Here is a 27,989-nt window from a genome sequence, read left to right on the forward strand (position 1 = left end):
GCTTAGGCTATCAACGATACCTCTGGCAAATTCTCTGTAAATCATTATATCAGTCATAAACACAACACAATATGTAAACCGTTGTATATTGATGAACATTTATTTTCTAAATTCAACTTATTTCTAGACTGACGTGTAATTATGTGATCAGGAGAAGACGCACTATTCTCAGTGGCGCTTTAAAGCAGAACAAGAAACTCTTGAAAATTCGTGTTTACTCCGCCCAGTGCCCGTCTAGTGATTGGAGAAACAAAGCTTTTCAAATCTTTGAATCAATTGAACCAATTGCTTCAAAATGATTCACTGGTTCGAATCGCTCGAAACGCCACACGCTGGCGCCCCCTGCTGTTCAGAACAGTGCAAATGCAGCGAAAACTTGCACAATAAAACAACTTTCACAAACCAATTGCAAATGTTTTATTGAAATTGTATTGAAATGGAATTAACAAATCATCTGATACCATGTCTTTTATAATATGTGCTATTTCATTAAATTGCAGGGCTTGTTCTTGTTTGTTTTATGGAGAGCTTGGTTAATCAGACCAATAAAATACAATGAACAAAAACTCTTCCCTTTTATTATACAAATATTTCATTAAAATGTCTACAAATTTAAAAAAAAAAAAAGTTTTTTTATCTGAGATCAGGTAAACCCTACAGACACTGGTTAATGGGTTCAAAGGATAGACTGTAAAAAAATATGATCGACCCCTAGCGGCGAACCACTGAAATGTCGAAAAGGCAATGACGCAACGAAGCCTCGTTTACTGTAATCACGTGGTACGCACTCCGAATCTCTGTTTCGAAACAAATGATTCGCAAAGGTTTCGAAGCTTCTTCAAGTCGATTTAAAGCGCCCATCACTAATTACACGTTTAAATGTAAGTATTGTGTTTTAACTTACTCAAATAGCCAGCGATACAAATGTTAAAAAACCAAGCGTCGTTTTAAAAAGCTAAAAATACCGTTTAAACAATCCGTTAAGTTCGCTGAGCCGCTGCTGTTGTTCGGGGCTGTGGGGCAAAACTGGAGCGTTAACGTTACTATGCTAGAGCATTTCGCCGTGTTTTCTGAGGGAGCAAGACTGCTCAATTTATTAAACTGAGGTGAAACTTGAGAATTATTCACCGGGACAGACATTCGGCCACACTGGCTTGAAGGTAAGACAACAACCCGTTAAATCTCCATAAACAATCTTGTCCTGATGGTTACAGTTAAATTAGCCCTCACCCATACAAAAACCACAGCAACAAGACGATAGATAGATAGATAGATATCTAGATAGATAGATAGATAGATAGATAGATAGATAGATAGATACTGTTTATCTTTGTTGTGTTGTCATGCAAGCTCTGGTCATGTTTTAACCAAATTTGGCCGTCCATATCTATGATTTCTGGGGGATTTTTGTGTCTGCCCTCGCGTGTCATTTGTTTTAATCTTCCTAAGTTTGCATCCCTGTGTTAATATGTTTCTCAAGTGTTTCCTTTTTCTCGTCATTTTGCTTTCAGTGTGTGTGTGTGTGTAGCTGCATCCCTTCGAAGGTCGAACCGAGCGTTGATAAATGAGACGGTCTAACATACGGAGGAGGATTTCATATTTGTGATCTAAATGTTAATAATTCAAGGAAGTCCTGCAATCTAAAGGCTCAGATGGATGTGCACAACAGAAAAACTCACCAGCAGGTACATCGTGCCCAACCAGGCGTCCAATAAACAAATATACAGTTTATATAGACAGCTCTATAAACAGACATATAATAGACAGACATATAAAAATAACTATTTTAATGTATGTTGTCATAATAAACTTTTATTTTATTTCATTTTTACAGATGGATGATGCTACTGGTCCAAACAGCTCTCCTCACCAGGTACATTCATGAAAATCATTCTACAGTCTCTCTTCGTTGTGTTTGTTTTGATGGTAATGGAGTGAGAATTAGTTCATGTAACAGTTTAAAGTTATGTATCCGGAAGGTTAGTGGTAGAGGAATATTTAGGGCTGATTTTAACCTTCACAGGGATTTGTTTTTTGGTTAATTGTTCCTGTATTCTGGACACTCATAACACTTTCAGTCAGTAGCTGCGTATATATGGACCCTAATAATCCATTTGTAATCGAACTAGTAGCACAATCGGAAAAAGTCACATGTAACCACGTCAATTAGAATAAACTGGTCAAATCCGAATTAAATTTAATTTGGATTGTAAGGGTAAAGGCTGATTTAAGCGTATGCGTTGAACCTACGCTGTGGCGTAGCCTGACGTGCACCTCTCCAAAGCCTGACGTTCACCTCTCCAAAAATGTAACAAGGTGTCAATTCCACACGGACCGCAAGCGCTGTGATTGGTCTGCTAGAAGTGAACCAATCACCAAAGAAGAAGTGCTGTGATCTGTCTGCGTGTGTAATTGCATGTCGACGCGGACAACGTTGCAGAAGTATAAATTAGGGGTGTGACGGTTAGTATATAACCGTGAGACCGACGGTTATAGTTGAACACCGTCATTACAACTCTATAACCGCCAAAACCGTGTTATTAAAATATTTTTTACAAACATTTTTTATCATAGAGAATGTTTAAATACTAATTAAAAACAATTGTTGACAGTCTGTTTTATTAATGGTCTACGTCGTTTCCAACTGTATTTGATTATTTGCCAAGTACCCCCTGACCGACCGACCGCCAATCATTTGAGATAGAAATAAAAGCTATGATATAGTGATGTGCCATCATTATGAGATTTATTAAACAAATGAAAAACATTTGCAATAATAAACATTAGCAATGAACAATCGGGAGACATGGTTTTTACCACTTAATGAAGTTTTGTTTTGTAAATCGTCAGACATGATTTTTACCACTTCATTAAGTTTTGCAGCCTTTCTTTAAAGCGAATTTCGTTTTGTACAAATTGTATCTTAATTTTAATAAATGTTTCATCAAGCAATTGCATGTATTTAATAAATAAAAAGCAAATATAGGAGACAATATAATAACCGTGACATTGAGGCTCCGATGCGCCGCGTTCACTTGCATTGCATTGTGAAGTTGAACTAGAGCACATCTCATCGTAAATGAATGAAACTCAGCGTATGCCTATGCCTCATACATTAGCATTAAATATCTTTGCTGCATCCTTTCTAGAACAGACAAGGGCTTTCTTGCGGCTCGCATCAGCAGAGCACTGCATCGTCCATCCATCGTGGTTAAAAAACGTTGGTGCGGATGATGAGTTTTGTGATGCGGTTGCGGAAGAACTAATACCCCATCCGCGTATCTCTATTGATAACAACATTGAACACTACACAAATATTAATTTTATTCAAACTAAGTTGTCCTATAACAGACGAACGTCGCAACCCCCCCCCCCCCCCCCCAGACGGTTATGTTACGAACCGTCACATTTGACTCACGTCATAACCGCCATCTCCAATTCTGAAACCGGCACACCCCTAGTATAAATGAAACCGATGCTTAGCCTACAGCGTAGAGATACGGCGGAGGTCCGACGCAGAAGTGTAAATCACTTTATAATGAGTATAGTGTAATAAAGTACTTACAAATCTTTTGCAAAGTTAATTAATAGTTTATAAACTGTAGCTAATACATAAATAGACTATATACAAATAGTGAGTACTCCATTCATTGTCACTGTAATTAAATTATTGTTGTTTAATTAGCTCATATGTAAAGAGTTAGATAATGCTTTAACAACTTATTAACAGTAAATATTTCTCACTTTAGATTAGGTCATGGGAAACGGGAAAATGACATTAAGTGCTTTAAACCAACCTTTATTAGACATTAATTCCATTCATATTCAGTGTTCATTAAAATGTTTACAAATACATTAAGCGCACACACACACACACACACACATTCTTGAAAATGTGGTTAATGGGGACTCTCCATAGATGTAATGGTGTTTATACTGTACAAACTGTGTATTTTCTCTGCTTACACTAACCCGACCCCTAAACCTTCCCATCACACACACTCACTCACACACACACACACACACACACACACACACATTCTTGAATATGTGGTTAACGTGGACTCTCCATAGTCATAATGGTGTTTATACTGTACAAACTGTATATTCTCTGCCCTTACACTAACCCAACCCCTAAACCTTCCCATCACACACACTCACTCACTCTCACACACACACACACACACACTCACACATTCTTGAATATGTGGTTAACGCGGACTCTCCATAATCATAATGGTGTTTATACTGTACAAACTGTATATTCTCTGCCCTTACACTAACCCAACCCCTAAACCTTCCCATCACACACACTCACTCACTCACACACACACACACACACACACATTCTTGAATATGTGGTTAACGCGGACTCTCCATAATCATAATGGTGTTTATACTGTACAAACTATATTCTCTGCCCTTACACTAACCCAACCCCTAAACCTACACACACTCACACACACACACACACACTAACCCGACCCCTAAACCTACACACACTCACACACACACACACACACTAACCCGACCCCTAAACCTTCCCATCACAGAAAACATTCTGCATTTTTACATTTTCCAAATAGACTCATTCTGTATGATTTATAAGCTTGTTTCCTCATGGGGACCTCAGGTCTCCAGAGTGCCACGGGTCCACATGAGTCTGTGTGCATTCAGGTTGAAGTCCCCAGCGGGATAGAAAAACATGAACACACACACAAAGTATATTAGCTATACTTGTGAGGACATTCCATAGGCGTAATGGTGTTTATACTGTACAAACTGTATATTCTCTCCCCTACACTAACCCAACCCCTAAACCTACACACACACACACACACACACATACACTAACCCGACCCCTAAACCTACCCATCACAGAAAACTTTATGCATTTTTACATTTTTAATAAAACACTGTTTAGTATGCTTTTAAAGCCCTTTGAAATACGAGGACTCAGGAAATATCCTCATAAATCACGTTCATGTTGTAATACCAGTGTAATACCAATGCCATTATACAAATTGCTATGCTCATAAATCACAAAAACAACCATACTCTCACACACACACGCATGCACACTCTCACATGCACACACACACACATTTGGTTTGCATGTTTTATAGGGAGTTTTATTCTGTACAAACTATATTTTTCCCCTAAACCGTACTGATGTATTTTAACAACGTGATCGTGAGCATTTGTATGTAATTCATACGGACAGCATTATTTATTTATTTATTTTTAAGTGGTTATGTTTAGCTTCAGAGATAGGTTTAATGTATTTGTAGTAGGGCTGCACAATTATGACAAAAATCATAATTGTCGATTATTCCCTTGAAATTGTAATTGCGATTATTAATTACGATTATCACAATTTACATTGAATATATAATATATATATATATATATATATATATATATATATATATATATATATATATATATAGGCATATTATTATATATGTTTACTTAAAAATTGTGAACACACACACTGTCCCCCTTTACTTAACATACACATAAATTGTAAGAATATGACTAATAGTAAAGACTACTAAGAAATAAACATTAGCATATTAAATAGCAGTCCCAAACTAGCTTTTGTAAATACAATGTTGGTATGAGCCACCACAGTCATTTATATAAAAAATAACTTCTTTTTTTTGTGAAAATAAAGTGGCATTTGGGGGTTAATATTAAAACGACAGTTACCATGGTGATACACAATACTAACAAGAACTGTTAATGAAACATGAAAACTGCTCCTGGTAGAGATGCACCGATTGATCGGCTGGTGACCGGAATTGGCCGATTTTCACGTGATCGGCCATGACCGGCGACCGGCCGGTCAGTCCGACATATATGCCGATTTTATGCCGGTCAAATGCACTTGATTAACCTTTAGAGCGGTACGGTCTCATATATGGGATTTTTATTTCTGTGCCCTTGAGAGTAACGTTACGGCGGCACATTTAGAATGTTCAGTGACGTCGCATAACTGCCAGATTCAAACTGTGCTTTCGCGCGTTGGCTGGCGCTGAGCCAGAGTCGGACGCGTTCAGCGCTGTCATATATCACTACTAAGCAGTGTTTTCAACCTCATAATGTTTATTTTAGGTTTCAGATATTTAAATACACATAAGCACGAGTAAAACAATACATTTGGAGTTTGTAAAATCCACACTGAAGTCTGTGGAAGCAGCAATAACAATCTATTCAAATATAATTTGCCGACATGTGTTATTCATATCAGACAAACATTGGAAGTAACTATAAAGTTTACTCTATTCTTCTCAGTTCACCGGCCACTTTCTTGCATTTATTTCGGGAGAAACTGATTCATTCACGTGCTGTAAATCCGACTGACAGGACAACATTGCGGCATCTCATTATAGATCAAGATTATTTATAAAGGTTTTTAAACGACCAAACGCACTAACTTACATGTATTTGAGAATCGTAATATCAGATAGGCTAGTTGATGACATGGTAAGCAAGTTTGTGAATAAAATTTTGAATAAAAAAGGAAAAGCGGAATAAAAGCGACACATTCTGTCATACAGTATTATTGCGGCTGCGGTGTATCGCGTGACGCGTCGCCATGGAAACATTAAAGGGAACGTTCGCCTTGAAAAAACTCACTCTGGGGGTGGGGGTGGGGGTGGGGGAGGGGGTGTCAGTTAGAATATTTTAAACTTACGCGTGAAAGGGTTAAAGAAAAGATTGAAAATAAATATGTGTGTGTGCTGTAAAGTGGTTAGAAAAAAATTTAATCGGAATCGGCTAAAATCGGTATCGGCAGGTCAAACTCAATGAAAAATCGGAAATCGGAATCGGCCTAGAAAATTGTAATCGGTGCATCTCTAGCTCCTGGTGAATAGAATGAAAATCATCCCTGCATGCAAATCCTTCTCAGCTAACACACGACGTACCAGTAACGTGATTTATTGGTATTTTACTTTTATTTTGTGACTTACCAATTTACAACGTAACAACTAGGGGTGGGAATCTTTTACCATCTCACGATTCGATTCGATTCCGATTCTTGAGGCCACGATTCGATTCAAAATCGATTTTCGATTCAAAAAGATTTTCGATTCAAAACAATTCGATTTTATTCATAATGATTTCTAATCAGGTTTCTGATCATGATCTACTCTCATCTGCTTTGCAATACAGAATGACAAACGGAGACATTAAAGTGTCTTTAAGTTCAATTCTCAGGGAAGTGCCTTTTATCAAAAACATTGAAAAAATATTTTTACTTGGTACTTTTAAAGCAAAGTATTTATGATGACCCATAACGAACTTACTTCCAATACTTCCTATATTAATTGTATTAATAAAACAAATGGAAGTGATTTGGCAAGTCAACTGTAAGGTTACATTTGCCAGCATATGTCCCAACATTGCTGAGAACCAACAGGAAAATAAATGTGTGCCTGTACTAGCAGCATACTTGTAGTAAATTAATACAAACTTCAGCATATTCTGAATCTCTAGCATTTAATAATAGACTTCTAACCAACATCCTCTTGTTATTTCCAATGAGCAATATAATCCTTCAGACAAAAAAAAAACATTTTGCTGTAGCAAATTCACAAACAGTTTTCGTTCAAAAATATAGAATTATGTACCAGAAGCTATCATAACGTATAATGCTTGTGGACTTATGCATATTCTGAATAATTAGTAACATACAAAGTCGCTCTTGACTTATACACAACTAAATAATAAAGAGTTATGACTTGAAATGTTTGCTGTATACCACAATCAAAAATAGCAAAGAAAGTGAATGAACATTCTGCAGAGAGTAACTTAGTCAAAATGTAACTTTTTGTGACTGGCATTGCACATATTGCATACAGATCAGATCGGTTTACACAGCATATTGATGTGAAAACTAAACAATACAGAAATTAGCTCTCATACAAAAAAATACTAAATAGATCACAATGAAATTGCCAATGTTCCATTCGTTAGCTTTTAACGAAGACATTCTCTGGTGCCGTTCGAATTTGGCGCTCAGCCATCATGCGTGTCTGTTATGTGCGCGTCCCAGACTGTCCGCGCACTGCACGTCCGCTTCAGAGTTCCGCCTTTTGCGTTCCTTCAATGTTACGTTATTAGATATTTTTTTTTTTTTAGAAAATCGATTTTTGACATTTGTGAATCGATTCAGAATCGTCCACGTCCCGAATCGCGATTCATCTAAGAATCGATTTTTTTTCCCACCCCTAGTAACAACATTGCATGCTCGTAGTTTCCTTTGCACTATATACACAGCGCGCGTCGCCGCATTTGCGCGTGCAATTGAAGAGTGTCTGAGGTGAAAGACTTTTTATTTCAGCGTACACATACGTCGCTGCCTGGTAGTTCCTTCCTATTGTGCTGGGTTTTCTGAAGTAGTTGTGATTTGCCTCTCATTACATGCTCTAAATGCACGCAGAGTGGATTTTTTTTGTTTTGTAATCGCGGCTTTGGACGATTACGTAATCGTGGCATCCATAATCGTAATCGCGATTAGGAATTCGATTAATTGTGCAGCCCTAATTTGTAGGCATTCTTATGAACTCTTAATAATAATGCAATTAAAGCACTTAATTAATGTCATTTTCCCATATGAGCCATTTAAACAATAACACTTTAACTACAGTGACGATGAAAGTTGCTGTTGTTGAATATAGTGTAATAAATGACTCGTGTCATTCAAAACTTCTCGTTCCTCTCACGCAGACGGCTTGTTTTGGGCGCGGGACGGGCCGTTTGCTTGATAAATATAAGCAGCGCAGATCAGGACCTGTCCTAATCGGGTTAACTAGGTTAAGTCTGCTTTTAAAACAGAAAAAGAAGCGATGGTTAGCATGCGCCAACAGCGAGAACCTCTGTATATTTGTGCAGTGTGCGCATGTCAAAAGATCAAATCTGATTTGAAGCTTGTCACATATAAACGCACATAAAATCGATCGCTTTATTTAGCTCCCATGCAGAGGTGGACGAAGTACACAACTTCCTTACTTGAGTGAAAGTACAGATACTACTGGTCAAATATTACTCCGTTACAAGTAAAAGTTGTAAAGACCTATTTTGACTTAAGTAAAAGTACAGAAGTACTCGTTTTTAAAAGTACTTAAGTATCAAAAGTAAAAAGTAAATGTCAATGCATTGTTTTATTGTTGTATTATTTTATTGTGTTCTACTCAAGGACCTTGACAGAATTGTAGTGGAGTAAAAAGTATGATATTTATCTTTCAAATGTAGTGAAGTTAAAGTACAAAGTGTCCAGAAAAAATAATACTCAAGTAAAGTACAGATACTCAAAAAGTGTACTTAAGTACAGTACTCAAGTAAATGTACTTTGTTACTGTCCACCTCTGCTCCCATGTAAACACTATGTTCGGATTCATCAATCAGAATGATTTAATTTTGAATGAAACAAAAAGTGTCTGTGTAAACGTAGCGAGTGTCTGATAGAGCTGCACGATTCTGGAGAAATTTCGTTAATTTATTACTTTTATTTTTTACTTGATTCTGAATAGACAACTAAACAAAATGACATGTAATTTACTAGAGGTTCTGACAAAATGCTATTTGCTGCAGTCTATTTAAAACATTTAATTATTTGAATTGTTATTCTTCACAATTCAATTTGAATGAATGATTCAATGACTCACTCATTAAGACTTCAGTTGCTTCATTACTGGATAAATCAGTAAAAATGGTTAAATGTTTTTAACCCTTGTGTGGTGTTCATAGTTTTGTTATTCAGCCAGTGGGTTCGTGTTCGTGGGTCTGGTGGACCCGCTGCAGTTTGGGGTTTTTAATTCAACACAATCAAATAATTTTATGTTAAAATACTCGACAGATTTCATCCCAATTACAATCAATACAAACAGCATATATGGTTAATATTTTCTCTTTAGCTTTGTTAGATCACATTTAAGAATTGCAACCCTGTGTGGGAACGGCAGGGGTAGAAACACAAAACTCACTCTTGCACTCACACTCTCTCACACTTACACACAATGGCCCTCATTTATCAAAAGTGTGTACACCAAATTTCCAGCGTACACCCAAAACCACGGTGACTTTGAGATTTATCAATATGGACGCTGGAGTACGGCACGCTCAAATCCTACGCCAGCTCAGGAGGTGGTGTACATGTACGCATGTTTTGAGTTAGTGCGGAAATGCGCAGAAAAACAATTCCTAACACACCACAAAACGCACTGACAAACTAAAAGATATGATATATTATGACCCACTGTAAAAAACAACAGCATAGTAATTATAAACTTCAGTGTTTATTTTTGTGCAACATGGACTTCAATGTTTAATTTGTGTGACTTTACCAAAGCATTTGATTTGTAGGCATATGTATTCCTTCAGTTGCGAGCCTGTGCGCTTTACCTGACGTTTCAAGCCTTGTTTATACTTTCGCCTGGCTCCGCAGACTGCGCACCTCCCCAAACGGACGAGGCGTTTATACTCGACGCGCTCGCCGTCGTACTATTCTTTGAAACGATGGTTAGGCCAGGGTTAGGCCATCGTTTGCGCACGGACTGGGTTCAGTAATGAAAGGCTTTCAATGACCAAAAAATAATTCAGACTGACAAAATAATAAAAATGACATTCTTCTTCTTTTAAATAATAAGAATAATAATAATACAAATAATAATAATAACGACATTCTTCTTCTAAATAACAATAAGCGTCATTAAAGGGTTAGTTCACCCAAAAATGAAAATTCTGTCAGTAATTACTCACCCTCATGTTGTTCCAACCATGTAAGTCTTTCGTTCATCTTCGGATCACACATTAAGATATTTTTGATGAAATCTGACAGAATTCTGACTCCTCCATAGGCTTTCAGAGGGACCCAAACTCGCCGGCCCAGAATAGTTATTAAAAACATCGTTAAAATAGTCCAAGTGACTACAGTGGCACTACATTAAGTTTATCATGCGACGACAATACTTTTTGTGCGGAAAAGCAACAAAAATAACGACTTTATCCAACTATTAGTGTTCCTCAATGTGGGCCTCTGACGAGAGTTCACGGGAGCGCCAGGACGCATGCGCGAGAACTGAGATTACGGCGTTCTTCTTCTTCTTCTACTTGTTACTGGCTGCTCACTCCTTGGGAGTATTACCGCCATCTACTGTACAGGATACAGTGCGCGTCTTCCTCGGCTTATGAACAGACCGTTTTGCGCACCCGGCAATGTCGGGACGTCATCCTGTACAGTAGATGGCGGTAATACTCCCAAGGAGTGAGCAGCCAGTAACAAGTAGAAGAAGAAGAAGAACGCCGTAATCTCAGTTCTCGCGCATGCGTCCTGGCGCTCCCGTGAACTCTCGTCAGAGGCCCACATTGAGGAACACTAATAGTTGGATGAAGTCGTTATTTTTGTTGTTTTTCCGCACAAAAAGTATTGTCGTCGCATGATAAACTTAATGTAGTGCCACTGTAGTCACTTGGACTATTTTAACGATGTTTTTAATAACTATTCTGGGCCGGCGAGTTTGGGTCCCTCTGAAAGCCTATGGAGGAGTGAGAATTCTGTCAGATTTCATCAAAAATATCTTAATGTGTGATCCGAAGATGAACGAAAGACTTACATGGTTGGAACAACATGAGGGTGAGTAATTACTGACAGAATTTTCATTTTTGGGTGAACTAACCCTTTAATAATAATAAGAAGAAGAAGAATATTACAAATGGTCATGCAATTATTAATGTGAATGAATGGTACTCCACATCACATCATCATCACTATTGTACACCCCAATACATGTGACGTGATACGAAATGAAATGCTAATTGTTTCAAAACACATGCTGTAAAATAATGCATTGTGATAGGTCATTTGCTCATCCACGTTTCTCTTCTTTGCCGTCTTCCGTGTGTCCATGGCGTAAAATGAGGGCGTGGGGGAAGCGGAGACTTGAATATATAGGGGCGTGTTATTCTAATGACGATCGTTTTCAGCCACGGCATTTATCAAGGGCAGGTATTGCGTACACCTGGATTTCAAAGGTACACACAGCTTCATAAATCAGGCGGTGAGAGGAGTGCAAGCATAATCTTACGCCAACATATACGCCCGTTTCTACGCAAGAATGATAAATGAGGGCCACTCTCTCTCTCACACGCACACACACACTCACGCACACACACACACACTCTCTTGGATATGTTTACGGGGACTCTCCATAGGCGTAAAAAAAAAAAAAGTACAAACTGTATAATCTATCCCCCTACACTAACCCGACCCCTAAACCTACCAATCACAGAGAACTTTTGCCATTTTTTTTATTTCAAAAAACACCATTTAGTATGTTTTTTGTTTTTTTAAGCCGTTTAGTTTATGAGGACACAGATGTCCTCATAAACCATGTTTACGTTGTAATACCCATGTCATTATACACATTTGTGTCCTCATAAACCATATACAAGAACATACACACACACACACACTCACACTAACAGCAGGCCCTGACAGGAGGAGGACAGAGTAAAGGTACACAGGACCTACAATTTCCACACTTTTATTAGCCCCGGGTCCAGTGGACCCGAACAGCCTGTGTGTAATATAAATGTGTACAGTGTGTGGTCATTGAAAATGTGTTCTGATATATATTCTTTGTCAAATATAGATTGTGCTATATACTTTTGTCAAAAGCTTAATGACGTGTATTTAGTTTAGTTGTCTATTCAGAATCGTGGGAGAATCATGATCTCAAAACAAAAGAAATCTCAATTTATTCAGAATTGTGCGGCAAAATGTTTAATAGACATGGCAGAATCATTTATGAATAAGGGTGTTTGAATCGAGATCTTTTAATGAGTAATCATGCAGCTCATAGTGTCTGAGTACCAACTGTAAAGAATTGGACGAAACTGGTCAAAGAACTATTACATAAACCCCCAGTAGAGTCTGTTTTATTCAAATGTGTGTCCAGACAGAGGTTGATTTTTTTTCTTTTTTTTAAGTCTTTTTCGACTTCTAATACTATACTAATGCAAAATGTTGTTTATACTTTTGATTTTTGTTTACAGATTGTGTCGCAGTTCCGAAATGAAAATGAGATTTTTGTACCAAGAATGAGGTTGACTGGAAATAGCGTGGTAAGTTCTCAAGTCAAACTCAAAAATGCCATTTTGTTCTGAACTGGGATTGTGCTTAGAGCTGCAAACAGCATTTATTCTCATTATCAATTACTCTGTGAATTGTATTCTTAAAGTGTCAGGAAACCCCCGCCGTTTTAGCCTGGTCGTTCACATCTATGAGTTGAAAAAGTCTCAAGAAATGGGCGTGTAAAGCTGTGGAAAAGTGGGAAAAGGAGAGACAACAACCAATAAAACACAGACCTCCAACACACTCCTTATACAGACACATGAATATTCATGGATATTAAAATATGAGCACAGAGTTGAGGGCATCTATATTAGGGCTGTAATCAACCAAAGAAAATCTTGGTCGACTAAAGTCCTGAAAATTTCGACTAAAAATCGACTAAAAATGACGTTAGGGAAAAAAAACATTAAATTAATTAGCTGCGCACTGTGCGCAGTACTTGGTAGCCTTGTTGTCCGCCTAAATTAATTATAAATAAACATAAAAAACTAGTAGGCTATTTGCAGTATATTAAATCGTTTTTGACCTTATTATTTTGCACTGAAAGAGTCTGACACACGAGTCTGTCGGCTCTGCAGCGTTGCATCACGTGCACCTGCGCAATATCAGAGCCTATGATTTCCGAAAATAGTAACGTTACTATGTTGTCAAATAGTGATATCATCACAAGAACTTTTGAGGAATATGCAACATAATTTAGACAATTGTTTTTGTCATATGTATTATAACTAGATGTACCGCATGGCGGTACAAAATATGACCGCCGCTCAGGCCTGCACTGGCTTTCCACAAAAATAAATGACGTGGAGCAATTTGGCTGTATTGCGTGTTTATATATATACCTAAAAAAAGTAGTAGTATGTGCATGTCTGTCTGTGTGTGTGTGTATGTGTTTGTGTGTCTGTGCGTGTATGTATGCGTGCGTACAGTACATGTGTGTGCGCGTGTGTGTTTGTGTGTGTATGTCTGTGCATGTGGATTTGTATGTGTGTGTATGGGTGTGTGTCTGTGCGTGTGGATGTCAGTGTGTGTGCATGCTTGCATTTGTTTGTATTCCTGCATGTGTGTGTGTGACAGTATCATCCTAAACCAGCAACCCTTCGCTCAACACCACCATCTACAGGCCGATGAGTGTACAGTCACTAAATGTGCACATAAATGAATTTATTTTATACCCCCCCATGGATGAAATTCTACGAAACTTAGCAGAGGATACCCCCAGAGGATGTCAAGTTAATCATACACATGAAATATGGTGCAGTTCTGAACATCTCAACTGAAGATAGGGGCGATTAAAGCAGAATAATATTGCATTTTCATTTTTTATGGGAGGGGCGCAAATCACAAATGAGTGATTATGGGCTAGGTTGATGTGGGCCCTTAAGACCAACATACCATAAAAATTTCTTCATCCTCGGTGCCACGGTTCAGGTAGTTATTTAGGAAAAACTGCATTTTTGGGGTTTGGGGGGCCCAGCGCGGGGGGGGAGTGGCCCCCGGGGACCAAACGAAATTTTTCCGTAAAAGTCTAGTGGGGCTACATGCCCACCAAATTTCATGTTCCCCGGTGTTTCGGTGTCCCTGGTATCGTTGACGAAAAATTCAGTAAGATGACGGGGAAAAAAAACAAAAAAACTTTGACAATCGATTATGGGCTAGGTTGATGTGGGCCCTTAAGACCAACATACCATAAAAATTTCTTCATCCTCAGTACCACGGTTCAGGTAGTTATTTAGGAAAAACTGCATTTTTTGGGTTTGGGGGGGCCCAGCGTGGGGGGGGAGTGGCCCCCGGGGACCAAACGAAATTTTTCCGTAAAAGTCTAGTGGGGCTACATGCCCACCAAATTTCATGTTCCCCGGTGTTTCGGTGTCCCTGGTATCGTTGACGAAAAATTCACGGGGGGCCCAGCGCAGGGGGGGAGTGGCCCCCGGGGACCAAACGAAATTTTTCCGTAAAAGTCTAGTGGGGCTACATGCCCACCAAATTTCATGTTCCCCGGTGTTTCGGTGTCCCTGGTATCGTTGACGAAAAATTCACGGGGGGCCCAGCGCGGGGGGGGAGTGGCCCCCGGGGACCAAACGAAATTTTTCCGTAAAAGTCTAGTGGGGCTACATGCCCACCAAATGTCATGTTCCCCGGTGTTTCGGTGTCCCTGGTATCGTTGACGAAAAATTCACGGGGGGCCCAGCGCGGGGGGGGGGAGTGGCCCCCGGGGACCAAACGAAATTTTTCCGTAAAAGTCTAGTGGGGCTACATGCCCACCAAATTTCATGTTCCCCGGTGTTTCGGTGTCCCTGGTATCGTTGACGAAAAATTCACAGGGGGCCCAGCGCAGGGGGGGAGTGGCCCCCGGGGACCAAACAAAATTTTTCCGTAAAATCTATAGTGGGGCTACATGCCCACCAAATTTCATGTTCCCCGGTGTTTCGGTGTCCCTGGTATCGTTGGCGAAAAATTCACGGGGTGCCCAGCGCGGGGGGGGAGTGGCCCCCGGGGACCAAACGAATTTTTTCTGTAAAAGTCTAGTAGACCAACATACCATAAAAATTTCTTCATCCTCGGTGCCACGGTTCAGGTAGTTATTTAGGAAAAACTGCATTTTTTGGGGTTTGGGGGGGCCCAGCGCGGGGGGGGGAGTGGCCCCCGGGGACCAAACGAAATTTTTCCGTAAAAGTCTAGTGGGGCTACATGCCCACCAAATTTCATGTTCCCCGGTGTTTCGGTGTCCCTGGTATCGTTGACGAAAAATTCACGGGGGCCCCAGCGCAGGGGGGGAAGTGGCCCCCGGTGACCAAACGAAATTTTTCCGTAAAAGTCTACTAGACCAACATACCATAAAAAATTCTTCATCCTTGGTGCCACGGTTCAGGTAGTTATTTAGGAAAAACTGCATTTTTTGGGTTTGGGGGGGCCCAGCGCGGGGGGGGAGGGGCCCCCGGGGACCAAACGAAATTTTTCCGTAAAAGTCTAGTGGGGCTACATGCCCACCAAATTTCATGTTCCCCGGTGCTTCGGTGTCCCTGGTATCGTTGACGGAAAAATTCAGTAGATGACGGGGAAAAAAAAACAAAAAAACTTTGACAATCGATTATGGGCTAGGTTGATGTGGGCCCTTAAGACCAACATACCATAAAAATTTCTTCATCCTCAGTACCACGGTTCAGGTAGTTATTTAGGAAAAACTGCATTTTTTGGGTTTGGGGGGGCCCAGCGCGGGGGGGGAGTGGCTCCCGGGGACCAAACGAAATTTTTCCGTAGAAGTCTAGTGGGGCTACATGCCCACCAAATTTCATGTTCCCCGGTGCTTCGGTGTCCCTGGTATCGTTGACGAAAAATTTACGGGGGCCCCAGCACGGGGGGGGAAGTGGCCCCCGGGGACCAAACGAAATTTTTCCGTAAAAGTCTAGTAGACCAACATACCATAAAAATTTCTTCATCCTCGGTGCCACGGTTCAGGTAGTTATTTAGGAAAAACTGCATTTTTTTGGGTTTGGGGGGGCCCAGCGCGGGGGGGGAGTGGCCCCCGGGGACCAAACAAAATTTTTCCTTAGAAGTGTAGTGGGGCTACATGCCCACCAAATTTCATGTTCCCCGGTGTTTCGGTGTCCCTGGTATCGTTGACGAAAAATTCACGGGGGCCCCAGCGCGGGGGGGGGAAGTGGCCCCCGGGGACCAAACGAAATTTTTCCGTAAAAGTCTAGTAGACCAACATACCATAAAAATGTCTTCATCCTCGGTGCCACGGTTCAGGTAGTTATTTAGGAAAAACTGCATTTTTTTGGGTTTGGGGGGGCCCAGCGCGGGGGGGGAGTGGCCCCCGGGGACCAAACGAAATTTTTCCTTAGAAGTGTAGTGGGGCTACATGCCCACCAAATTTCATGTTCCCCGGTGTTTCGGTGTCCCTGGTATCGTTGACGAAAAATTTACGGGGGCCCCAGCGCGGGGGGGGAAGTGGCCCCCGGTGACCAAACGAAATTTTTCCTTAGAAGTCTAGTGGGGCTACATGCCCACCAAATTTCATGTTCCCCGGTGTTTCGGTGTCCCTGGTATCGTTGACGAAAAATTTACGGGGGCCCCAGCGCGGGGGGGGAAGTGGCCCCCGGGGACCAAACGAAATTTTTCCGTAAAAGTCTAGTAGACCAACATACCATAAAAATTTCTTCATCCTCGGTGCCACGGTTCAGGTAGTTATTTAGGAAAAACTGCATTTTTTGGGGTTTGGGGGGGCCCAGCGCGGGGGGGGAGTGGCCCCCGGGGACCAAACGAAATTTTTCCTTAGAAGTCTAGTGGGGCTACATGCCCACCAAATTTCATGTTCCCCGGTGCTTCGGTGTCCCTGGTATCGTTGACGGAAAATTCAGTAAGATGACGGAAAAAAAAAAAAAAAAAAACTTTGACAATCCCTATATGACCGCTTTCGCTAGCTACGCTAGCGGCGGTCATAATAACTGACAGACACTGTCATTTCAACCGCTCTGTGCAGCTCGCGCAACATAGGAGCTCAGCTTCGCGGCTGAGACACGAATAGACTATTAACTTAAAGCTTTTACTCCTAAACACAAAAGGCACGTCCACTTTAATAAAAAAAGAATGTTTATTAAACAAACCAGATCAAGTAATAATATTCAGCAAACATTCTAGTAGCCTACTTTCTTCAATCTGTCTGTCTTCTCTGGTGAGTTGGGCTAATCCAAAAGAAGTGAAAACAAGGGGGGTGTTCTGAAGACAGACTGTTACCTATGAAACAGGGGTGCTCTGAAAACACCCCCATTAGTAATTAGTGCTTTCCACTTGATGAAATGAACGCGGCAAAACCATAGACTGTAAAAAAATAGGTAAAAACTGATGAAATGAATGCGGCAAAAAATCGACCAATCAGAATTTTGGTCGAGCAAGAACGTATCGACCAAATAATCGACTAATCGACTGGGAGATTACAGCCCTAATCTATATGATAACAAACTTTAAAGAAAGAGGGAGAGACGCGGAAGAACATTTAAAAGGTCTAATGATATTTTCATTACATTCACGAGCACTTCACTCTCTGAACAAACGACACGCGTCAGTTAAACAAAAAATAAAGGCATAGTTACTTTTTTGTCCATTTTTCTTTGAATTTTTCGGTCTACATCATTGTCTTGTGTGTATCAGAATAACTCTCGTGTCATTGCAGACGTACGGCTGTATCAGTGTCCTTATTTGCACACATTTCTGCTAGTTGATGTTTAGAGCACTAGAGTATATGAAATATGTCCATAAAAGCTTGAAACGTGCTTGATCCGGTCCGGATATGATCTATATGATCCGCATGGCGAGTGTTGTTAAACTCATCGCGGCGTTCCGCGCAGAAACCGCTCTCATGCGCGTTGTTGTTACATGTTGTTTGAATTCTCCGGTGTAATGTGATCTCATGCGTAATCCAGCGCAGTGATTGGGTTAAAAGAGTTCATTCTCAGAGAAACACTCAGAACCGGCTGATGCAATCACTGCGCTGGATTACGCATTGAAGTTGCTTCAACTTTGGTTTTCAACCCAGAAGAACAAAATTGCTCAGAAAACACAAAAATAACTAATTTCCACTTGTTCATTAAATTTATGAGTGCTTTTAGTGTTTTCAGTGATGTGCAGCCTGTACAAATCTCTTCACATCTCATGAAGAGATTCATGAAATGTGTTTTGGGGTTTCATGGACCCTTTAAGTGATAAATCATTTGGACTATAAAATATCGGAGGATCCTTCAAATTTGCGTCACCTTTAGTTTAAGGCCGAAATGATTTTATCAGATATAGAGATGCTCGGAATAGCGTCATTTGCTGGATCTCGCAGTGACACACACCAGCTGCCTCTCACTCACTCGTCTCATTCGCTCAAGTCACACAGTGCTTGTATTGCACATAATTTGACTAATTCCTGCAGGTTTCGCACTCGTACCAAAAGCGTGTGCATTAGTGATCTATACAAGTCGCCTCTCAAACAGCTCGAGAGTCGCAAGTACCAAAATGCCCGTCTTGGCAAATATTCAGTTAAACATTCATTAACTTGAAACATTAATAGTTGAGAATGAAAACGCCTGTTGTGTAACAGTGTATTGGATCCGTGCATAAAGTCTTAAAGTGACAGCAGCCTAATATTCCTGCTGCTGTCTGTCATGTTAATCAAAGAACAAAAGACAAAGAAAATCACTCGCTGCTCTTGACTGAATAACTTTTGTAACTTTAATTGTAAGCATTAATCTGTATTTCATCTTTAAAATTAAGACTATTCAGTGATATTTTACATTTGATTACTGTTATTTCTGTAGTGTTTCTTACCGGAATACTAACTTACTGTCAGACCCAGCTGAAAAACATAAAGCCATGTTTATTTCATATCTCGCTTTATTCAAATGCATTTATTTATGCTGTTGTTTGCAATTAGTTTCTTATTCTATTACTGACTTTTTACTTTTGTTTTTTGGGAAAAAAATTGCATCGAAGAAAAGTAGATTTTTGTTTGTAAATGCTGTCAATAATACTTCCTGTAAAGAAGAGATATAATACTACAACTGTCCAAAATATTGAAAAATTACTTGAAAGATTAAGAGATGATCAAAATAGTTGCAAATTTATTTCTATTAATTTGCTGATCAATTAATTAAATAATTGTGACAGATCTATATGTTTCTAATTTATTTATTTATATATTTATTTTTTAGATGAAAGACATGGATCTTCAAGATTCTTATGATCTCTATGATTCCACATCAGAGAGTTCAGATTCCGACATCTCCGATATCTTTTCCGAAACTGACAGTGATGATAACCTCATCCCAGACCAGACGAAACTTCAGCTTCTTGATGAAATGGATGTTGATGAATCTGGCTCAGCGAGTTCCCCCGTCTGCGACACAGCGTCTGACAACATGACCTTTGATAGGCACAGTCTGACGTCTGAAGCGTCTGGGACAGCAGAAGAGCCCTGCTCCAGTCAGAACTCTAAAGACGGCATAGTTGTCAGTGCGTACCAGAAAAGAGGAGGCAGCAGAGTGTACGACAAGAGACATTACTGCTTGTATTGCCGTAAGCCTTATGCTAAGATGGCAAGGCATCTAGAAGGTTCACATAAAAAAAAATCTGATGTGGCTAAAGCTCTAAGCTTTCCGAAGGGATCCAAAGAGAGAAGAAAACTGCTAGATTATATTCGCAACAGAGGAAACTATGCTCACAATGCTGCTGTTGTGAAATCAGGAAAGGGGGAACTGGTGCCATTTAAACGGCCGCCTAAAGAAGCGCAGGCTGATGACTTCATGCACTGTGTGTACTGTCAAGGGCTTTTTATAAGAAAGGTCCTTTGGCGACATATGCGTTATTGTAGACTCAAACCTCGCTCAGTCGCCCCCAAACCAGGAAAATACCGCGTTCAGTCTTTGTGTAGATACACAGGGCCTGTGCCTTCAAACATAACTAAACAACTGTGGGGAGTAATCACTACCATGACTCCAGACCCGATCACGGATATAATCAAAAATGACAAAGTAATTGTTGATTTTGGACAGCACTTGTTAAACAAAGGTGGGATATCAGCCAAGAATAAACAGGGCGTGCGAGAGAAGATGCGAGAGTTGGGAAGGCTGCTTGACAACGCTAGGAGAGTCACCACCTTAAAAACAATTAAAGACTGTGTGAATCCAAAGAGGTACATGGAGACTGTCAAAGCTGTCAAGTACACATGTGGGTATGACATTGAATCTGACAAGTTCTTGATTCCAACGCTCGCCACCAAGCTTGGGAATTCCCTAGTTAAAGTAAACAAAGTCTTGAAAGCTCAGGGTTTGCTCTCGAACAACAAAGAGCTTGTGAAGAATGCCAGTGAGTTTCAAGAGATCCATGAGGAGAAGTGGAACGAGATGATCTCGGCGACTGCGTTGAGGAACATCAGGGAAGCAAAGAGTAATGTGCCCACTATCATGCCCTTCACTGAAGACGTCCAGAAAATGCATGCATATCTCAATCAAGTGCAAGAGAAGTGGAACAGCTGCCTCTCTGAAAGTCCCTCTACTAAAGCCTGGGTGGAGCTGGCGAAGGTGTGTCTGGCACAGGTGATCCTCTTCAACCGGCGCAGGGAAGGAGAGGTGGCGAACGTGCCTTTGTCTGCATTTTTATCAAGAGACACTTTTGATCCGCACGTGGATGTGGGCTGGGCGCTCTCCGAAGTGGAGAAAATCCTCTGCAGAAACTTCTCAATGATCGTCACCAGAGGAACGCATGGTTGGCCCGTTCCAATCCTTCTGACTCCAAAAATGTTGAGTGCCTTAGAACTTCTGGTTCAGCAGAGAGAGGCTTGTGGGGTTCTGAAAGACAACGGGTTTTTGTTTGCAAGGCCAGAAGCCGTGACGCATCTCCAAGGGTCAGACTGCCTCCGTGGCTTTGCGAAAGCGTGTGGTGCAAAGTTTCCCAAGTCACTGACATCTACCAGACTGCGAAAGCAAGCCGCAACCCTTTCAACGGTGCTGAATATGACCGACACAGAGATGGAGCAGCTCGCCAACTTTCTTGGACATTACATAATAATCCATCGTGAGTTCTGCCGACTCCCTGAGAAGACCCTGCATCTGGCCAAGATCAGCAAAATTTTAATGGCTCTCGAGCAAGGACGATTAGCTGAGTTCCATGGCAAGAACTGGGACGAAATTGGGATCGATCCTGACGGTGTGTTCATTTGTTTGGTAAAACTTTATAATAAGGTTCATTAGTTAACATTAGTTAATGTATTAACTAACATGAACTAACAATGGGAAATACATTTGTTCATGTTAGTTAATAAAAATACAGCTGTCCAATGTTTGTTCACTTTAATTCACGGTGTATTAACTAATGTTTTTGATTTTAATAACGTATTTAGTCCAGTCATTTTAAGCCAAAATGGGGGTCAACCTTGAACAAATTGCAACAGAAGCAAACTCAACTGATTTTGTATCCTCAATATGTCCTGAGTAAGGAAAAAAAAGTCCCGAAGAATCCCATTAGGGGAAAGTTTCGAAAAAGACCCAAATATAGCCTATTCATACGCCTATTACTTCTGTTTCTTAAGTGAATAGGGTAAAAATTTTAACCTTTAGATATCACCATGAAAATGACTGAGTTGATTACTTGCATCAAGACAAACAAAAAATTTATTACAAGTTTTTTTAAATGGTTTGTTAACATGGACAAACGGTGCATAATCTAATTACGTATGTGCTAATTTGCATAAACACCACAACAGGTCCACAAGCGCGCGCTTGCAGTGTTGCCAGCTTCGTTGTTTTTAATGTGCGCGTTATTGTAGCGTCGCTTAGTAGCCGAGCTGTAGATGGGGTTAAACATTACATAATTCAGGATGTGAATGTTCCATTGTTTCCCTGAACTTAAGAATTTTTTGGGCTTATCAAATGCGACATTTTCTGAATGTCACTCATTCTTAAGACGATAAAAATCAATGCTCTCCTTTCGATATTTCTTGGAACACTTTATTCTAAGGTGTCTTTGCTACACTAATTATACATTTAATTAGGCTACTGAGAAATATTAAGTAACTACATGTATTTACTGTAGGGTTAGGATTAGGGTTTGGTTTGGAGTTAGTTGCGTGTAATTGTGCATAATTTATAGTTATTACTATAGTAACTATACATGTAACGTGTATCTGAAAAAAAAGAATACCACAACAGGTCTAAACAGGAAGAAGTACTTTAAACCAGCCTTTATTAATTATTATTGCAGAGATGGGGTTTGGGGCTGGGTCTGTGGGACTGTTTCTGGGGGACGAGTCTGAGGGAAGAACAGGAGACAATGGTAAGGAGAATGCAGAAGACTAAAGGTAAGTAAAATAAAAAGTGAATCCCCAGAAACAGTCCCACGGACCCAGACCCAAACCCTGTCTATATGCAGTAATAATTAATAAAGGCTGGTTTCTAAAGTACTTCTTCCTGCCTTTATGTATTAATGCTCATGGGTAGCCTAAATGGGTCCCATTCAGACCTTAACATTAAGTCTTTTACTGTTCTGTGTCAACAAGATTCAACAAGACATTTTCTCCTGGCTATACCCAATGTTTAGATCTGTTGTGGTATTTATGCAAATTAGCACATACGTAATTAGATTATGCACCGTTTGTCCATGTTAACAAACAGTTTAAAAAAACTTGTAATACATTTTTTGTTTGTCTTGATGTAAGTAATCAACTCAGTCATTTTCATGGTGATATCTAAAGGTTAAAATGTTTACCCTATTCACGTAAGAAACAGAAGTAATAGGCATATGAATAGGCTTTATTTGGGTCTTTTTCGAAACTTTCCCCTAATGGGATTCTTCGGGACTTTTTTTTCCTTACTCAGGACATATTGAGGATACAAAATCAGTTGAGTTTGCTTCTGTTGCAATTTGTTCAACCTTTTTTCATAAAATGACTGGACTAATTAGTAAATGATGAAATTAATATTATGGTGTAGAAGTACTGTTCATTCTTACTTCATGTTAACTAAGGTTGTTAACTTGTGAACCTTATTGTAAAGTGTTACCATTTGTTTTATTGTTGTTAGTTTTATTGTGTTCACCACTTTCTGCTCAATCCCGTTGTGAAGCTGTGCTTTATATGATCTCCACAGAAAAAGTGGTGAACTGTGATGAGGAAGACGGGCACATACAGGAGGGACACTGTTCATCTACTGTTTATGGTTTGTATTTCTCATCTTCAAGTAGCTTTACTGTCATTTGAAATGATTACTATAGCTATGTCTTATATAATTCGTTGATGGATTGATGTAATTAATCCAAAAATGTTGGGAAATGAATGAATGTATAAAAAGTTAGCAGATTTAACCATTTCTTTTTGAAGACAGTACAGTATGCTTATAGCAAATGATCATTTCCCCAATTATCCATTCAGTCCAATGGACAGAATCTAGAAATCAGTGTTTCCTAGCCGTTTTTCCATTACAGATTTGCGCAAAACTTTTGCGATTAATTTCTAAATGTAAAAAAAAAGAAGCTAAATGACGTTTCCATTAACTGATGTTATGCGACTAAAACGTCATTTTTTTCCTCTTGTGATAAGCAGAGGTGGACAGTAACAAAGTACATTTACTTGAGTACTGTACTTAAGTACACTTTTTGAGTATCTGTACTTTACTTGAGTATTATTTTTTCTGGAAACTTTGTACTTTAACTTCACTACATTTGAAAGATAAATATCGTACTTTTTACTCCACTACAATTCTGTCAAGGTCCTTGAGTAGAAAGTAACATCAGTCAGGGCATGATTTTGGTTGCAGGGGTTGCATTTTGGTTGGAAATGAAAGTCGGGTTGACGTCAGAACCCTGCATCTGATTGACATCAGAACCCGACGTCAGATTGACGTTGGATATTGATTGAAAATAAAAGTCGGGTTGACGTCAGAACCCGACTGATGTTGGTTTCTGACGTCAACCCGATTTTCATTTTCAACCACAATACAACGTCTGTCCAACGTTGGAGATCAACGTCAATCTGACATTGGATTCTGACATAAACCTGATTTTTATTTTCAACGTTGGGTTTGGTCTTCTAAATGCGAATTTTGTCACTTTTTTGGAGCACACTAGCTTATAGATAACAGTAAAGCTAACATATTCATACTAAAAGCCAAAAAACTTTAAATAGGGCAATATTTGAGGGAACAGCCATTTGGGTGTCCGAAACCATTGTGGACGTTATTGAGTGACTTATTCAATCTCACATTCAATCCCACTACTGGAACTGTGTTCTAGAAATAAATTTGATATTGATATGAGGGTATGCAGGCATAGATTCAGAGGCATACGGTAGCCTACTTACATACAACAATGCAACAAAACAATGCATTGACATTTACTTTTTACTTTTGATACTTAAGTACTTTTAAAATCAAGTACTTCTGTACTTTTACTTGAGTAAAAATAGGTCTTTACAACTTTTACTTGTAACGGAGTAATATTTGACCAGTAGTATCTATACTTTCCCTCAAGTAAGGAAGTTGTGTACTTCGTCCACCTCTGGTGATAAGTCATTCCTATGGCAATGGTGTCGCTAGGTTTACATATATCCCAGTCACTGCACTAGCCATTATTATTAATGGAAGGAGACGTAGGCGTGTTATCCCAGCATTAATGGAGAGGAAATCCCCTTATACTTGTGAGCGGCACATATGAGGAGTTTCTGGGTGTTTCTCCCTCATTTCTGCTTCGAGGTCTTGATTGTGGCATTTCTTTGTTGCTTAGAATCCAGTATTCCCATAATTCTTTTGTCTTTTATGAGTTTAATGTCTCGTCTTCTGACCAAACATACCGCGCCATCTACGCCAGGTGACCTGTAAACTGTTTCCATTGCAGTTTTGCGAAATACTGATGTAGGATTCAGACCTTCAGCACACGCTATTCTTTGTCCTTTTATTTATGTTATTTTTTCTGACCACTTTCAGGTAAAACTACCCAGAGGAAGAAACCCTGGCAGCAGACAGAGGTGCAGGCGGTGCAAAGGCACATGATGCATTTCATCACATCTTGTACTGTACCAGCAAAGAGTGACTGTGAGAAGTGTTTAAAGGCTGAACCAGAAGCTCTGAAGAACCGGGACTGGAAGAACCTCAAATTCTTCATATATAACCGCATTACAGCTTATAAAAAGAGTTTGCAGTGCAAATAATATGAAGATTACCAACTCTGGTAGCATGGCAGTTTTTGTATAATTTGCCTTTTTCCATGTTCCAAGTTGTTCCAGAGATACACACTCTTCTTCTAAACGGGTCAAAACTCCAGCCAAACTTGTAGGATATTGAACAACTTTATTGTTAGACCAGTAATTTTCAGCTTGTGGCCTTTATCAGTCATAAACATACTGTAAACATCATTTCAAATAGGGTACGTGTGAGGCAAAAAAACACATATTGTAATACAAAAATTCAAGTTTTGCTGGAGTTTTGACCTAGTTTTTGTTTGTATTTTTATGTCTCTACCTGAAATTTTTTATACTTTTTAGTATAACGATAGTTTGTTTTGAGGTTCATGCAACTTCATTTGCTGAGTTCGTTTGTAAAATTGAACTCCTTAAAAGTTAAATTCAGCTATTTAAATGTGAGTTGATGTTTTGAGGTTCAATTACTAGTAAGTAGTAGATTTATCATCATGGTAGTATACCAGGTGAATTAGTAGCAGAGGGTTGGTTGTGGTTAAAAACTATTAAAGAATCATTCAAATTAAGGAAAGATTAGTTTGAAGTGGAAAGGTTTAAAGGTTAGACTTGATGGTTTGATATGGTTTTGACAATATCCAGACAGTTATGTTTGTATATAATAGAGAATAGATGACTTTTTTACTGCTTCATTCACTTCAATCACACTGATATTCCTATCAAATATAGGAGCATCAGTCAATCTAACCAAATATTCTGTGTTGTGAAGTTGATACATGGACAACACTAGCCCACACTAGGTTTCACAGACGAGGCTTAAGCTAGTCCCAGACTACAATGCATTGACATGTTTTAAAATATATATCCGTCTCAAGATGCACTTCAGTAATATTTTTTTCTAAGGCATGTTTATAAATATTACATGAATGTAGGGCTGGGTATCGTTAACAGTTTTTCGATATCGATACCAATTCCTTGACTTTGATACCGGTTCCTGGACGATACTTTTTTCAATAGCAATTTTATTAAACCTGTTTTAACATTACATATTACCTACAAAAAAGTAAAAAATAAATAAATGTTTTTTTCAGTTTGTTGACTTTTTTTTTTACAGATTCAATGTCTTATATTGGCCACTGGGGGCGTAATATATGCCTCACGCTCAAGCACATAAAGCTAGCTTCAAAGCACTGGCAAAAGTAGTCTAATCATTGTGAATGTGTGGGGAAAAAATAGCCAGGAGACATTTTAATTGCTTATTAATAAACTAGTGTTTTCTGAGTCAGTGTTGGCTGCAAAGATGAAGTTGACGTTGCTGACTCGTCATCTCTGCAGTGTCGTGAACGTGTGCGTGCTTATGAGAGAAATGCCCCTTTCATTTGGATTACATAGAGAGTATTTGTTTTCAATTCGAATTGGTTCGTTTAAAAGTAGACATCTCAAGCTTTCTATATGCCTATTTGTCATGTTTGTGAGCCATGTCTCTGGGCGTAAACGGCACAAACTACTGTTTCTCCTTGATGCCTCGGCACAGCCAATCATGCTGCATACTTATTGGCTCACTGCCGTTGGCGAGATTAACCCCTTAGGTATCGAAATTTGGTATCGGACGACAGCGTTTTTTGATACTCAATGGTATCGAGGCATTTCGTTCAGTGTCTAAAAAGTATCGAACTCGATACCCAGCCCTACTTAAATGTCCTAATTGAACTAAGGCCTAATCCTGGCTTAATCTAAACCCTGTCTGTGAAACCGGGCCTGGGTGTGCTATGCAAGAGTGAGACTTTGCATCACTAGCACCATTTGCAGCCCTCACTACATCTCTACATTATCTACAGTATGAACAACTATTCTGATGTTTTGTACTGCTACTGTATCTTTTAATTCTGCTTAGTTGTAGATTAAACTCTTTTTAAGGGCAAATGGACAAATGAAATCTGAGGATTTACTTAATATGAATGCATATCATTTGTTATTAGCAATATACTTATTATTGTTGCAAGGTCCCCACAAATCAAATGGGAAATTGTGCAATTTATGCAAATAACATGCAAATGAGGTCCCGATCAGGCACGATCACATGATTTTTTCAGAAGTCCGCATTTAGCATGGTCAAGTCACCGATTCAGATTATCTGAAGTCATGTGTAAGCTAACTAAGCTATGGTTAGTATCCCAATGT

The 27,989-nt window shown here is 39.5% G+C and overlaps 1 protein-coding gene across 2 annotated transcripts; it reads left to right on the plus strand.

Moving 5' to 3' along the window:
- Positions 1-771: 771 nt before the first annotated feature.
- LOC311074314 (uncharacterized protein) lies at positions 772-27,731 on the plus strand. 2 transcript variants are annotated; one of them, XM_084100813.1, is made up of 7 exons: positions 772-1,160; positions 1,512-1,685; positions 1,835-1,873; positions 13,063-13,131; positions 19,840-21,832; positions 23,770-23,838; positions 25,600-27,731. In XM_084100813.1, the coding sequence occupies exons 2-7, from the start codon at positions 1,653-1,655 to the stop codon at positions 25,821-25,823; spliced, it is 2,427 nt and encodes an 808-aa protein (XP_083956939.1). In that variant the 5' UTR covers positions 772-1,160; positions 1,512-1,652; the 3' UTR covers positions 25,824-27,731. The 2 variants fall into 2 exon arrangements, with proteins under 2 accessions (XP_083956939.1, XP_083956940.1); XM_084100814.1 differs by having other exon boundaries at positions 772-881.
- The last annotated feature ends 258 nt before the right edge of the window (positions 27,732-27,989 follow it).

Source organism: Abramis brama (genome assembly GCF_963993115.1).
Source record: "Abramis brama genome assembly, chromosome: 23".
Classification (NCBI taxonomy): domain Eukaryota; kingdom Metazoa; phylum Chordata; class Actinopteri; order Cypriniformes; family Leuciscidae; genus Abramis; species Abramis brama.

Coding starts and splice junctions, on each gene's coding strand:
- LOC311074314 (XM_084100813.1), top strand. CDS start 1,653: ATGGATGTGCACAACAGAAAAACTCACCAGCAG. Junction 13,132..19,839: donor GGTTGACTGGAAATAGCGTG/GTAAGTTCTCAA, acceptor TTTATTTTTTAG/ATGAAAGACATGGATCTTCA. Junction 23,839..25,599: donor CTGTTCATCTACTGTTTATG/GTTTGTATTTCT, acceptor GACCACTTTCAG/GTAAAACTACCCAGAGGAAG.